This window comes from Apis laboriosa, unplaced genomic scaffold, assembly GCF_014066325.1.
Source record: "Apis laboriosa isolate Shangri-la unplaced genomic scaffold, ASM1406632v1 scaffold23_cov150, whole genome shotgun sequence".
NCBI lineage: Eukaryota > Metazoa > Arthropoda > Insecta > Hymenoptera > Apidae > Apis > Apis laboriosa.
Window position 1 is genome coordinate 1,971,991 of NW_025222452.1, and position 15,543 is coordinate 1,987,533.

The 15,543-nt window shown below is 39.4% G+C and overlaps 1 protein-coding gene across 4 annotated transcripts in view; it reads left to right on the forward strand.

Moving 5' to 3' along the window:
• The window catches only part of LOC122713183 (zwei Ig domain protein zig-8-like), a 281,302-nt gene extending 270,060 nt beyond the window's left edge, over nucleotides 1-11,242 (forward strand). For 3 of the 4 annotated variants that reach the window (XM_043933394.1, XM_043933393.1, XM_043933392.1), the window contains exons 4-6: nucleotides 7,910-8,065; nucleotides 8,719-9,052; nucleotides 9,836-11,242. In XM_043933394.1, coding sequence (XP_043789329.1) covers nucleotides 7,910-8,065; nucleotides 8,719-9,052; nucleotides 9,836-10,071 — 726 coding nt within the window. In that variant the 3' untranslated portion in view covers nucleotides 10,072-11,242. Of the gene's footprint in view, nucleotides 1-7,909; nucleotides 8,066-8,718; nucleotides 9,053-9,833 lie in introns of all 4 variants that reach the window. The other variant, XM_043933395.1, reaches the window with a different exon arrangement.
• Nucleotides 11,243-15,543: the final 4,301 nt, after the last annotated feature.

A 15,543-nucleotide genomic window follows, 5' to 3' on the forward strand; every position in this document is an offset into this window, starting at 1 on the left:
CGGCTAACTTTAGCTTTTTAATACGTAAATAAATAAGCTCGTATCGATGTAGTTTAGAGCATCATACTATTTACGATGAAAAATATCGTTTTGTTCGTTTAGAGATATCGATAAAAAGTTGTTTAATAATAATACTACTAGAATTTTGAATTATATATACATATATCCCTATATTTTTTTCAATATTCTCTCCTCTCGTTCTATTCCAATTTTCATCCTCACCAGCTATGATTTTACAAGTTATAACAGTTTTAACGACTGTACAAATAAATTTCGAAACCGAAGATTTCCTCATAAATGCGTAACGATATTTCAAACTCTATAAATTTCGAAACAGAGTGAAAATGGCTCCATCAAGTGATGAATATTGTATTAAAAAAAAAAAAAAAAAAAAAAAAAAAAAAAAAAAAAAAAAAAAAAAGGAAAATTGGGGCAAAATGGCCTCTTCAACAATGAAACGAATATAACCGTCACATTTTCCCGTTCGATCGCGTCTACCTTGTTATCTATTCCGTTATGCGAGCGTGCACTCTGATCGTGGAAAGTAAGAAGATAAGTGGCAATGCCTATTCACGCTTACGCGAGACACACTCTGGCCGACGTCAGGGAGCAAATAACGTCGTCGCCGGGGTCGATCCTGCATCGACCTGTGAGCCATGAATAAAAGATAATTCATCTATGTCGCGTGAAAAAAAAAGAAACGCAGAAACAAAGAGGGTGCGTTGGGTTTATACGTAGAGAAGCTTGGTTATCGAATCGAGAGCGAACGAAGGGAGGGCAAGTGAAAGAAATGGAAAGGAGATCAGTGATGGTGGAAAGGAGATACGAGAGCGCGTTTCGAGGAATATCAATTTCGAAAAAACTCTTCTCCTCGAGTGTGCGTATATCTCCTTGTGTGTATAGCAATCAGAAAAACATCTACTCGAAGAAATTGAGAGCTAGGATACAAAGGGATCCGAGATTGAATTGTTCGTGGGACGCGTGTAGTCAATTGCAAATTGGATTTTACTCTTTTCTCATCATATTAAATAATATCGTCGAATTAATTACGTTTGAAAGATTAAGATTATTCTTCGAAAAAGAATTAATTCTGAATGAAACGAACTGTTATGTGAATAATGAATTCTCTCGAATGAATATTTCTTCTAAATGTGGCTAAATGATGGATTGAAAGATGGATTGATTTTGAATAATAAAAAAAAAAGAAACTGCAGTTTTTGAAATGAAATATGAGAGTATCTGAATAATTAACATGGTATAATTTATGTTCTCCTTTCTTCCTAGATTCATCGAATCTATTTTCAATTCGCGTTTGGTTACGCTCTGATTACCTTTCGAAAGTGTAATGGAATTGAATATTTACCGAATCGAATACATTTATAAAATTAAACAAATTTCATCCCCCTGGAAACCTCTTACGGAATCATACGTGATCCAGCTGGAAATAATCTATGTTGCATTAACTTCACCGTAATCATATTCAACTTTCTCTTCCCTACAAATCGTGAAGTTTATTATCCATTAAGTCAAACAAAAATTTCAACTCGAATCATTCATTTCCTCGATCACATCGAATTGGCCAACACGATTAATCGATTAATAAGTCCGGTTCTAATATCGTTGTTCGAGTATACGCAATATCTCGACACTGGAAGCGAGGATAGAAATTAATTCTCTCGATCGTGAGAAATCCATGGGCTGATTGCCGAAGGGAATTTCCAAGAACAGCCACCTTAAGTGGGTTCCGGTCAAAGTAACGTTGATTAATGTTGTTCCAGAGAAGCTAGTCGCGTTCGAGAGAGGAACTCTGTGAAACTCCGCGCTTATTCGATTCGATATCCGGTAAACTCGAAGCTGCTCTTTTCTTTCTTTCTTTCTTTTTTTCTTTTTTCTTTTTTTTTTTCGAATTACCCGAAACACCGGGCGTTTCAACGGGCTCGCGACAAATTATTCCTCCACGACGAAGACCGCTTATTACAACCGAACCATTTCTCGTTGAATGAAATACAGCTTATAAGAATCTTTTTTCCTGTAAAGAGAAATTTTGTTCGGGAAAGATTATCCACGTCGTGGATCGATTGTAATTTTATATTCATTACTTTCGATGGTTGAGGCCAATATTCGAGTCCGTTTGATATATCGAAGGTATCGATATAATGTTAACGAGGTACGCGATACCAGAACATTATTTCCTTCAGAAGGTAACGTTTCAGAAATGCGATATTCTTGTTTGCATATCTTGGGGATTAGGATTATGTTGTGAAAGGAAGAAGGAATCGATGAGATGGAAATCGATTTCAATTCATTTTCCTAAACTCGATTTTTTTTTTACGTTTCTCTTTTTTTTTTTTATTAACGAGAAAAGAATTTTGAAAAAAATTTACTTAAAAGAAAAAAGGAAAAAAGAAAAACCGCGCGCAAAATACGCAATTTGCAACGATGGATTGGCAAAAATCGAGGCAAAATTGACACATCGTTACCATCGAACTTTTCACAGAGGAACCGAATTATCTGTTTTATTCGCTTGTTCCCTTCGCTTGTAAAAGTACAATTTTTTTTTTATCGTGGCATAAATCTGTCATTACCTATTCACCGCACGGTTAAACTTGCCAATTTATAACGGGAACCGCGAAACGAGGCGGCCGACGCAACGTCGATTGGGGTTAAATCACGCGTTAAGTGGTGAACCGTGTGCAGTAAAGATCATAACTGTCATCTGCCGTTGGGAACGCCTTCTAGTTTTACGTTGTCAGCTCAATCGAGATTGCATCACCGTTAGAGGTAGCAGGATGGAACGACCGAGTATTATCTCTCTTTCCCCGTCCGCTTTCTTATCCAGATTAAACACGATTAAACGGGGGAAACGATTATACTCTCTGAATGCTAAATAAGGGACGAGGATACAAATTTGTAATTTTTTTCCTTTTTTTTTCGTTTCTTTTCTTTTTTTTTTTTTTGAAATAATACAAGAAATAACACAAAGGAAGGAAGGAAGGAAGGAAAGAAGGAAGGAAGAAGAGGCAATTGAGAAGAGGTTTAATAAATGCGCAAACGTTCCTTTCTCGACAAATATTTCCATTCCTATTACCGTCTTTTGGTGAAGAGAGCGTCTTTATGGAGGAGAAATCTTTCTCATCGTTAGAAGTGTAACGAACGTTTAAAAAAAGGGCAAACACTTTTCGAATTTATCGAGTTCTCGGCTTTAAATTATTTTCCCGGTTTCGATAGCGCCGTTTAAAGTTATATATATATACATGTAGGTTTATTTTCGTTGAATTTATTTAATCCAAATGAAAGCTGTTGAAATTTATACAGATTTATTGATTGGGATATTCTATTCCGTTGTTTTAAAAGTTTTATATTTTATAAATAAATTAAAATCGTTTATTTCATCGCCGTGTTAATAATGTAACATCATTTAAAATAATATTTTAAATTGTCTCGAGTAAATTATTCGAATTAAGCGAAATAAAATTACACAGTTGTTTGAAATGTATTATAATTTAAAATATTATTTCATAAATTCGAATATTATTTCAAATAATGTTATTTTAAAGATGTCATATGAAATATTATACGAAATGTGATCGTATCTCGAACGAATTTGTTATTTCAAAAATATTCGGATTCGATGCACGAGTTATATCAACCAATCTGAAACGTGATTCAATGCATAGATATCATGGATCTGTACACCTTTCTCCCATAAATCTGCTCAATTAATAATAAAATAAACCCATTAATAATCTTAAGGGCGCGTGATTCTAAACCAAATTTGCTTTGTAATTTCTCAATAACAGACAGATGAAAATCTTTCCTCGTTAAAGGAATAACTTTTCGAAACCGTATAATCGGATGAACTTTCAACGTGTATCCCGTCGAACAATGCAATCGTACTCGATAATAATTATTCCACCAGTAATTGGATAACGCCAATTTATTTTACACCCGTTTCCCAAAGTATGTTAAAAACATTACCTTCATCCATCGGGAAATCTATCGAATTCAAAAATTGAAAATACGATCGAAGATGCGCGCGAATTTTTTTTTTTTCTTTTTTTTTTACTAAAACTCGTTACGTTAAACTCGAGAAGCCGAAAATGGATTATTTCACGCAGGAGATACGTGCCATACGTCCCAAATTATGTTAAAATAACATTGCCATCCTCCATTGAGAAATCCATCGAATTCGAAATTGAAATTACGATCGAAAATAATCCTTTTTTAACTAAAAATTACACGTTAAACTCTAGAAACCGAAAATGGATTACTTCACGAAGAAGATACGTGCCAAATTATGTTAAAAAAACATTGCCATCCTCCATCGAGAAATCTATCGAATTCGAAATTGAAAATACGATCGAAAATAATTCTTTTTTAAAAATTGCACGTTAAACTCTAAAAATCGAAAATGGATTACTTCACGCAGAAGATACGTGCCAAATTATGTTAAAAAAACATTGCCATCCTCCATCGAGAAATCCATCGAATTCAAAATTGAAAATATATATATATATATTTTATAACTTAAAAATTGCACGTTAAACTCGATGAGGCGAAAATGGATTTTACTGGTGGAAGATATATTTGGTCGTGTCTCTTGTGTACAGGATTCCACGAAGGCGAATAATTTTCCTTAATGCCGCCAGGGGAGATTTGTGTAATAAGGAAGCTAGTATAATTCAACCGGGTCCCCGGTAATTTCGAAGACGTTTTACCGGCGTATAATGGCTTCTTCGAACAAGCTCCACCCTTCACCATGAACCAGTTTGTTAAGATTTCGTGAGGATACGAAAAGCGCGGCCACATCGTTATCCACTGATCGCAGAAAGGACAGGCTCCACGGTTCATGGCAATTCCCATTCGGGAGATTAAGAATAGGGTATAAGGCTGCCGTGGATAGTCGTTTCCAATTAAGCTTTCGCCGGTATTGGTGGAAGCTCTGGTTGAAAAGCTCCACGAGCTTCTATATACCGAGACGGTCGGTTGCACGTGTATACACATACGATCTCTCTCTCTCTCTCTCTCTGTTTGAAGGTTTTCTTGCTTCTACGCTTGCTTTAACAGCATCCCTTGGGAGGATTCTCGAAACATACGTGCCACGTTTAAGAAGAGCGATGAAGGGATTCGCGGCGGAGAACGAAATTAAGAGTCGAAATTAAAGGGAAATTAATGAAATCGAAGCGGGATTAAATCGCGTTTCAGAGCACGATTTGCATTTCGGTTAAAAAGGATAAATTCGATTTCGTTGACCTGCGTATTATTGTTCAATAAATTAATCTATTTGCACGATATTCCCCCGTCGAAAGGAATGTCCGCTGTGCGAATATTTTAAAAAGGAGAAGACTCTTCTAGGCGAAGATCGAGGGGGAAAAATCGATGATAATATCTTTTTTATCTTTTTAAAGGAAACGTTGATGGAGAGGATACAGATTCGCCAAAACGTTAGATTGATCTGGGATAACGGAGCAAGTTCGTTTCTCTAACAGAATTCAGGATTACGTGGAAACATCCTGGATTAGATAGTCGATGGTTTCAGCGACGTTATGTACCCTAGAATTGGTCTCCTACGGATCTATTTGATGGAATCGGCGATAATTACGCGCCGACTAAGCATTAAAACGGTTTATGCATTGAAAGCTGTGCCAGGATCGATTCGATCGACAGTGAACGTCTCATTTCAATCGGCACAATTCGATTATACAATTTCCTCAATTTCGCGGTGAATTAAGACTTCCTCCGATACCATCCGATACCATTTTCCGTTCAACTTCCGATCAAATTTTTCCAAAAATTTTCCCACCTTCCTTTCGATCATCGACGAAAACAAAAATTCACAAAACGCAACATTGAGGTTGAATTAATTTTCAAACAAAGAAAAAAAAAAATAATAATAATAATAATCAACGATTCCGTATCTTTCAATTCATTTAAATTTCATTCTTCTTTATTTCATTTTATTTTATTTCCAAAAATTTTTTTTATTGCCAAAAACATTTTTCAAATTGGGATGCAAATAAGCACGGAGGAATACATTAATAAACGGCAGAAGGGAAACGGACGATGTACTCGGAAACGCGAAATTCAACGCGAATCAAAAATATTACGGAAATTACGGAATCACACCTTTAATGAAATTAACGCAGGTGACGGCGTGTTATATTTCGCCGTCGAATTTCGAACCCACCCCCTCCCCCTCCCCCTTTTGCCCGCGTTTGTAAACGCGTCACGGGTTCGCGCGCGTGATATTTTCTGATATTTACGGTCGAGTTGAATCTGTTTCACTGGGAAACTCGTTACCGGTTTCCGCATTATGACGAGTGGCATTATGCCGCTGCTGCCACATTCCTGCGCGTTACACGCTTCTCCCCTTCCCTTCTCTCCCCAGAATTCGGCTGCACTGACTACGGCGACCACGTGCAACGTCGTTTGTCCAATCTGTTTTCAATGTCGATTCCCCCCCACTCATTTTTACCCGCTCGCCGGCGTAATTTGAGCAATTTGAAACTCGTTCCTCCCAGCCAATTTTCAACTTCTTGCATCCTCGACCGCGTCGAGGATATTGGGGGACGGTTACAACGAGACGAAACCGTATTTCGACGCGTATTATTAACGTGTATCGCTTCGTCTCGTGTGGGAATGCGGGGTTAAAATGTTGCGAGAGGAGAGCCGATTAGAAAACGGGCGGTGACAAGATAATTTTAGTAAGTTTTAAGAAATTTCGGCGGAGCAAGGGGAGGAGGAGGAGAAGGAGGAAAGGAGAGGACTTTTCGAAGCGGAAAGGGCGAATAGGAGAGCGGTAGAGGAGGAGGAGGTGGTGGTGGTGGTGGAAATCGACGGGCGTCGGACAAATTGAGTAAAGTTTCGTGGTCACCACGGTCAGGAATGAAAATTACCCTGAAATTAGGGTACACTAATGGCCTAGGTAATTGATATTGGACACGAGCCTGGCTTACTCCGCCTCTCCCATTGCCTATGATATGATACATGCTGTTTCCTATACATCGTTACCGTAAATGACCTAAATGCTTTTAACGCCTGTACAACGAACGGCCCACTCACTCGTCCCCATCCCTGAATTATTTCGGGCTTTACGAAGAAAATCGCTCGTTACTTGTTATCTGATTAATCCGTGATATCCGTGAATTTATCGAGGATCCTTTTATCCTAAATTTCCAATGCGTTTGCCGAGACCCGATGACACGGTTATCTCGAATAGAGTGTTCAAAGAACATTCTCTCTTTCTCTCTCTCTCTCTCTCAAAGAAAACTGAGAATAAGAATACTTGCCAATACCATTAAACGTCCCATTAAATATCCTCGTTGAATAGATATTAAAAAATCTATTTTTTTACTGATTCGAACATTTTCAAAAGAAAATCTCGTCAAATCCTTATGAATACTACCTCGTGAATAGTACAAAAGAAAAGAAAAATTAACACACACACAATTTATTCCCACTATTACATCCTTTATGACGGAGGGTAAGGTTAGTCATGAAACCTAGGGAGGGTCGGATACGTCGGTTCAATGACTCCGTTCAATTTTTGAGCATAGGCGAAAGCATGAGGTATTCATTGGCTACTTTAGCGCGACGTTAACTGGTTCGGGGCTGCTACCATTGAAATACGACGTCGTGCGGCACTGCTTGGCTGCCTTTACGGCCGCGATTCCCGGATCGGCCTGAAATTTTCGGCCTGAATGGCCGATTTGATTCTTCGTTCGAAACGCGCGACCAACCTCGTTCAACTTTAACTCGCGTTTGATAAAAAGAAAAAGAAAGGAAAAAAAAAAGGGTCATTCGCCTGTAGCGAACGCACGCACACACGTACGCGCGCGCGTGAAATTTATGGACAGGTATGGGGGCGAGACCTGCCGTTCTTTTTTAATTAAACTTTTTTCAATTTCAGATCACATGGATGAAACGAAAAAACAGGCGGTTGTTAACCGTGGGCAAGAGCACCCACTCGGTCGACAAACGATTTGTCGTGATTCACTCGAGTACCGATTGGTTGCTGCAGATACGAGTGGTTACCGTTCAGGATGAGGGTATATACGAGTGTCAGGTATGCAAAGACGGGTATGCAGCTAGGCGTTGTAATATAAAAGGGCACACGTTCAAAATGGAACGGTGTGCTTCATTCTGTTCGCGCGGAAACACGCATACCGTTTATTTCGCAAACGTAAAATGGGGAGGATATTTTAAATTTACAGCGGGCCGTAAGTTTTATGGGACGTTTGTTCTCGCGCGCGTAACGAGAAAGAGGAGGAACACGAGAAAAGAATATTTCGGCGATGAAATCTCACTGAGTCTTGTCAAACGCTTTTCCCCCCGGACGACGCCGGGGATGAAGGATACCGACGATTGTATCCTGTCGTTGCCTTTAATTTTTAAGGCGAGGACACATATTACATTTCAAAAGTAATTCGAAAACTTCTTCTCTAGCCTATAAATAATTTCGAATATTTTCATAAATAATTTCTAAAATTTTCAGATATTAAAAAAACGTCATCGTCATAAGCGATCGATGTATACGATATAAACTCGAGGCCTCGAATAATTTCGAAATCGTGACATTCCTCGTAAAGAAATAACATTTTTTCGACGGCTCGAGCTAGATATTCAAATTAGAATACCAATCGTACATTCGCACGAGTGATACAGATCGGATCGAGGGAAGCATTCACTCGGAGAAATAATCGGTCGTCGAAATTTCAGATTACGTCGCATCCGGTGCAACGGAATTTCGTGCGCTTGAAGATCACGGAAGCGTACTCGATCATACCAGGCGCCCCCGATTTACACGTGAAGCAAGGCTCGAGCCTTCGATTGGAGTGTCAACTGAAGGCCGCGGCGGAATCGCCCCTCTACGTCTTCTGGTACCGCCAAGGGCACATGATCAACTACGACGAGGAGCCAGGCGTGAAAGTCGAGCTGACCAAGAACGGATCGATCCTGATGGTCAACAAAACGAAACCCTCGCATGGCGGCAATTACACTTGCGCGCCGAGCAACGCCAAGCCTGCATACGTGATGGTTCACGTGATCGAAGGTGAGCGGTAATGAGAACGAAATCGATTTTTATTGAGTTAATTAATAAAAAATTCGTTTCAATTTATTATTAATTTTGAGAAATAATGTTGAACGAATCGACTCTACGTTTCGCTTCGATAATGTAGTATCGCAAACGTTCTTTCCAGTGATCTTGTTTTCCTCAAGTTTTGACAACAGATTCAATTAACGAGAGGCAGAGATCGAGAGAGTTCCGTAAGACAAAAAAAATCTTAACATGGAATATCCGTGGAGAGAAACGTTCCATCTTACGTGCGGATACACCGATATTTCGAATAGCTCGATAGAAATCCGGGTGTAAAAGCAAGATTTGACGTTACTGCCCCTCGAGCATCTCCTCGACCAGGTTGCCGGTATTCCGGAGATCGTTGCGCGCGTGACCAGACTACTATTTCTACTACTACGGAGACGAAGTTCGAGGCGAACGAGGAAGACCGAAGATGTAAAAAAGAGACGAACCTCGTCTCGTCCGAAGTTCTAGCTAGCTTCCTGTGTCCGACTAGGAGTCGAGCTCGTTTAAAACGTCGTAGCCGCCCTCAGGGGTATTTTACCGCTCCTATACGAAAATATCTTTCTCTCCCTCTCTCTCTCTCTCTCTCTCCTTCTTCCAGAACATGGAAGAACTCTTCTCGGCCACTAGTACGTGAAACGTCTCTCTATCTTTCTCTCTCTCTATCTTTCTCATTCAAGCAGAACGATTCTCGCGAAGAAGGAATTTCTTTTTTGCAGCCATCGAGTCAGAGTTTCTAATCTCGTTTCAGAGGAGGAGAAACCGGCGGCGATGCACGGCGGAGACAGGAGGAATCTTGGCCCGGCAATTTTGGCGAGCAACTTTCTGGTGTCCCTCCTGGCGGCCGTCAGCTGGAGGATACCGAGTTTCACCAGCCTCTACCCGACATGAATCGCCCTCCAACTTACGGGGCGGGGGAGGCGACTGGTGTGTCAGTCGTGCCGCCCCGCACCACCGCAAACCCGGTCCATCTTCTTCCGCGAGGATGAGTCGAACGATCGGTCGGTCATTCGGGACTCGTCTTTTCACCTCCAACTCCCACGATCGATCCCACGAGGGCGATATTCTTTTTTTCGAATGCCGCCGTCAAACACGTTGGAACGTGTCGTCGTCGCGTGTATTAGTTCGCGTATGAACACACGACACGGAACGAAGCGAGCGTGGCCGCCACTTTCGGCGGGGACCCTCTTGCGCGTACACCCACCCGATTCTTTTCAACCATTGTCCGGGGAGAAAGAGACTCGCGTCCTCCCTATTCTCGAGGGGGGAATGCGACGTTCGATCGCGAGGGAAGGATTTTTACCCAGCCAGAGGTATCCTTTTGTTTCATTCCCTCCTGCCTTTTATTCCACCCTCCACCCTTTTATCTCCTCCTATTCTCTCTCCTATTCGTCCCTGTGTTTCATTCATTATCTCGCGATTTCTTTGTCCCGCAGAAATAGCCGAGCACCGTCGGAATAATTTTCTCTCTCTGGTTTCTGTGGAATTGATCTAGAAGTATGCGGTAAGATACGTTTCGCTTTTAACTCACTCTCTCTTTCTCTCTTTCTCTCTTTCTCTCTCTTTCTCTCGGAAATAGAATGACGCGCGACGCGGAGCTCATACGAACGATTTCCTCCTCCTTCTTTCCTCTTTTTGTCCTTTTCTTTGTAAAGGAAGAGAGGATAGGGGAACCTGTCGATTCGAGGATCATCTTCTACTCGTTTAGTAGTCTCTGTCGTCGTTGTACGCGATGAGTGAAGCGTTTCCTTCGTACATACGCGCGTTATACGTATGCTATGAATGTACACTTACATACATACACGTAACTTTACACGAGAGGAATGGGCGTATTACGTACAATATATATATATATATACATACACACACACACAGATAGCGTATAAGTAACACTCTCTGGACCCGAGATGAACGAGCACGAGTTACGTTCTGTGACGTGAAAGTGGTTCTTCCTTCGATCCTCTGTCGAATCTCCGATATCGAGTGTTGGAGATTTTTTTCTTTTTTTCTTTTTGAAATAAAATCGCGAAAGCTCTCTGTCCTCTTCGTGATTTTTCGTAAAGTGATCGCGAAGTGAATCGATTTTGCTGAATATATACCCGTTGTCGGAGATTCGTGACAGATATTCACGCGATTCTCGCGTTTATCGTGTCCATTGAAGTGAACGAAATCAATGTAAATATTACATCCTAATTATACATTCAATAAAACATTAATCGTAAAAATTCGATCCATATCTTTCCCATGGCTCCTTTTTATCAATGTGTTCAATCGATAACTCACTCACGATTCGTTTTTTGTGAACGTATTCGGTCAATAATTCCCTCACGACTCGTTTTTGTGAACGTATTCGGTCGATAATTCACTTATGATCCGTTTTTGTGAACGTGTTCGATCGATAACTTCCTCGCGACTCGTTTTGTGAACGTGTTCGGTTGATAATTCACTCAGGATTCGTTTTTGTGAACGTGTTCGGTCGATAATTTCCTCACGACTCGTTTTATGAACATGTTCGGTCGATAATTTCCTCACGACTTGTTTTGTGAACGTGTTCGGTCGATAATTCATTCACGATTCGTTTTTGTGAATGTGTTCGGTCGATAATTCACTCACGATTCGTTTTTTGTGAACGTGTTCAATCGATAATTCACTCACGATTCGTTTTTGTGAACGTGTTCGGTCGATAATTTCCTCACGACTCGTTTTGTGAACGTGTTCGGTCGATAATTCAGTCACGACTCGTTTTTGTGAATGTATTCGGTCGATAATTCACTCACGATTCGTTTTTGTGAACGTGTTCGGTCGATATTTTTTCCATGACTCCTTTTTATCAATGTGTTCAATCGATAACTCACTCACGATTCGTTTTTTATGAACGTGTTCGATCGATAATTCACTCAGGATTCGTTTTTGTGAACGTATTCGGTCGATAATTTCCTCACGACTCGTTTTGTGAACGTGTTCACAATAATTTCACTCGCGTCTTCACTTTGCGAACGTGTCGAGTCGAAAAATCGCGCGACACGTTACATCGCGACGCGTCGCACCGCGAAAACTTTTCCAAGGGACAAGTTTACCATTTGTTTTCATTGTTCGATAGGTAAACGATGAGGCAGGAAATTGAAGGTAAAGTAGCACGATCACCGTGAAATAAACGACGCGAAGGAAAAGTTATTTCACGAAACTCCGTAAGGAAAGTTGTTGGAATAGCTTCAGCCCGATAAATGTGCACGGCTCGCCCCGCCGCGTTATCTATCTCTCCCGAAGAGTCTTCGAACTTTACGCGAGCTTTAACACGCCAGTGGCAAACGTTATTACGAGAGTCTTCGTTATCTCGGCTTGGAATCCTGTTAAAACGGATTAATTCAACCGCAAATTCGGTTGGAGAAATATCGAAATCCGCTGGGGGGAGCTCGGATAACGACGGCCACTAACATTACTGCAACCGCGGAACGAGCTTCTAAGAGCGGTTCTAGACACGATTAATCGATAAGGATATCGAACGCGAAACCGCGTGCGTTTGCTGAGAAGAATGCCAATTTTGTTCGTAATTGATATCGGATAAAATTTATTCCATTTGTTTATTCAATTTTTTTTACTACCGCTTTAAAATATCGACATCACTTTGTTACTTTTTTTATTTAACGATCTTACTTTGATTCGTATATTGCACGATTTACACGATTTGATTTAACGTTAATTAAAAATATATTTTTTTCCAGATAACAGTTCAAAGAACAGATAACAAAATCGATAAATTATTATTTCAAATTATTCTTTGCATCAAAAATCGTTTTTTTCTTTCTTTCTTTCTTTCTTTTTAGCTCGAGCTAATTTCTCGAACAAGTCCAACTTTTTGTTCAACGGATAAATTTTCGAAGATTCATTCTGAAGAAACGATGATAGTTCCTGACACGTGGAGGAGATACCAAGAGCAATTAGCGCGATAACGAGTTAATTTAGGTTATAAAGCACGTTTAAAACTGTGTAACGCGGACCCATAGTCAGCGCCGTCACGAGAAGGTACCACCGCGTATCACCGTTTTTCTCTTGCTTCCACTTCGAACCCACCCCCCTCCCTCGTGTGTCCCTTAACCCCGTTTTGTTTGACCCGACCCCGTGCGCTTTCTCGTCTTATTTTCTATCTGACCGCGCAGAACTTTCGCGATAAAAGCACCCGAAACTCTTTTAACGGGTGCTAAATTGAAACACTACTGCAATAAAGAGGGGGTATGGAGTAGCTCGTTCACCAAAGAGCGTTCTTTTTTCGCTTGTCAACTTCGAACATTCATAGATCTTTGGAACTGAAGGAAAGAATCTTTCTTTCGGGACAAATGGAGAGGTAAGAGGAATTGTGAGAAGAGGAACGCAAGATTTATGAGGAATGCGAGATCTATGCGATGATAGAATCGTTTCGTCGAGTCTGAGTGATGAAAATGCAAGAAGCAACATGGGAAAACATGGGTGATAATCGTATTATTATTGGAGAGAAAAGTATATAAAAGAAATTTCATCGACTTATTATTTTCTCCAAGTCAATGTCCAATTCCAATTTCGTTGCCGCGGAAGTGTTTCTATTATTATTATTATTTTTATTATTATTTATTTATTTATATAGCTATTTAAGGTTTTAAAAATTGAATTAAGTGTAAAATTAGGTTTAAATTCGATTTAGGTCGATTTACATTGTAACCTCTTTGAAATGGAAATATTTTGTAAATAAAATCAACCAAGGCTTTGACGCATTTTGGCCCTCGTGGTGAAAACGAAGTAATAACACTGAAATGAAATTTTTCACTTTCAGGTTTGTAATAGGTTTCTTTAACAGGCTGTCCGCCAACCTGTCCCAAGATGTGGAAACATTACTCATTTTATTCCTCCTTTTTTATTTACTTCCTCATGAAATTTATTACCGTTACACACAAGTATCGAATTAAATATCACGCACATTGTTTAATTTTCAAAATTTCAATTCAATGAATTAATCAATTAATTAATTCAATCGCGAGAGAGGATTTCTCGAATCTCGTTACGAATTTTCGAAACTTAATACGACAAGTTGGACAATGGTATCATTGATTTTTTCATTCTAAAACGCAATTCTAATTCACAGAATTTCCAGAACGTAATAAAGGTCGAGAAGAATAGCGACGAGACGAGACGTTAGCTCGCAATATTTCGAATTCGAATGAAATCCAGTGATCCGCGATAAGGCGAGATGCTCACCTTCGGTAAGCCTTTTATATATATATATAGGGTCGTGTATAGTCTGTGCATAGAAGAAACGCAAGTTCAACGAGGGCGAGAAGGGATAAAGGGGACGATGAAACGTCCCGGTTGCGGAATCTCTACCCAACTTTCTTTCGAGATAGAGGAGCCGGAAGGGAGAGAGGTATCGAGAGGACAGAGTTAGAGGTGTTCGAGAAAGTTTGAAATTTCTTCAAAGAAGTGTTCTGTGAGAGTATCTCGATAAACGTGCACACGTAGCGGGGTAATTCCAACAGCATCCTTACTTTTCCATTCTTCGAGCGTCCGTTACGGACTTCGAAACGACGAAAAGGCAAAATCCAGTTGCCTCTTTGTCTCTGCTATCACGTGAAAACAATAACTTTTAATAATTTCGAGTCGAATCGAATCTGATCGAACGAAGAATTTACGAATTTTTAATGATTCGAAAGGATTATCGAAATATATTTTTTAGAAATATTTCTATTCGAATTAAAAATCTGGAATACTTTTTAATAATAATTTTAATTAAAACGATTGCTTTTAACATTGTATAAATAAATTTATTTTCTAGATCCAAGGTTCGAGTAAGATCGGCAAGGATCGAGAGGGATCGAGATTGCATACCGAAGATTTTTACATTCGGCTCGACTCGGCTCGTTCCGAAGTTGGATATGCGTCGTAATATATTTTAAAATCGAATTCGAATTGAATCGAAGAATTTACGAATTTTTAATAATTGGAAGGGATTATCGAAATTTAAAAAATTTTAGAATATCGATTTTATTTAAACTAAAAATCTGGGATACTTTTTAATAATAATTTTAATCGAGATTAAAACGGTTGCTTTCATGTATAGATGTATAGATAGAATGTATAGATAAATTTATTTTCTAGATTCAAATAAGATCGTATCATCAAATTAAGGTTCTTATTCGATTCGACTAATCGAACAAGTTGGATTTATGTCGTAATATACTTTGAAGTCGAATTCAGATTGAATCGAAACCGATCGAACGAAGAGCTTACGAATTTTTAATAATTCGAATGATGATTTTATGTAAAAAGTGAAAATCTTTCTTAATAATAATTTTTTTGCACGATGCTGAACGATTAAATATCTCGTCGATAATAACTTACGATGATTCTAGTTTAATTTAATCTGAAAATACTTATAAACGAAACGTACGTTGAATGACGGTCCATAAATAAATCCAATCAAGAAATGAATTTGT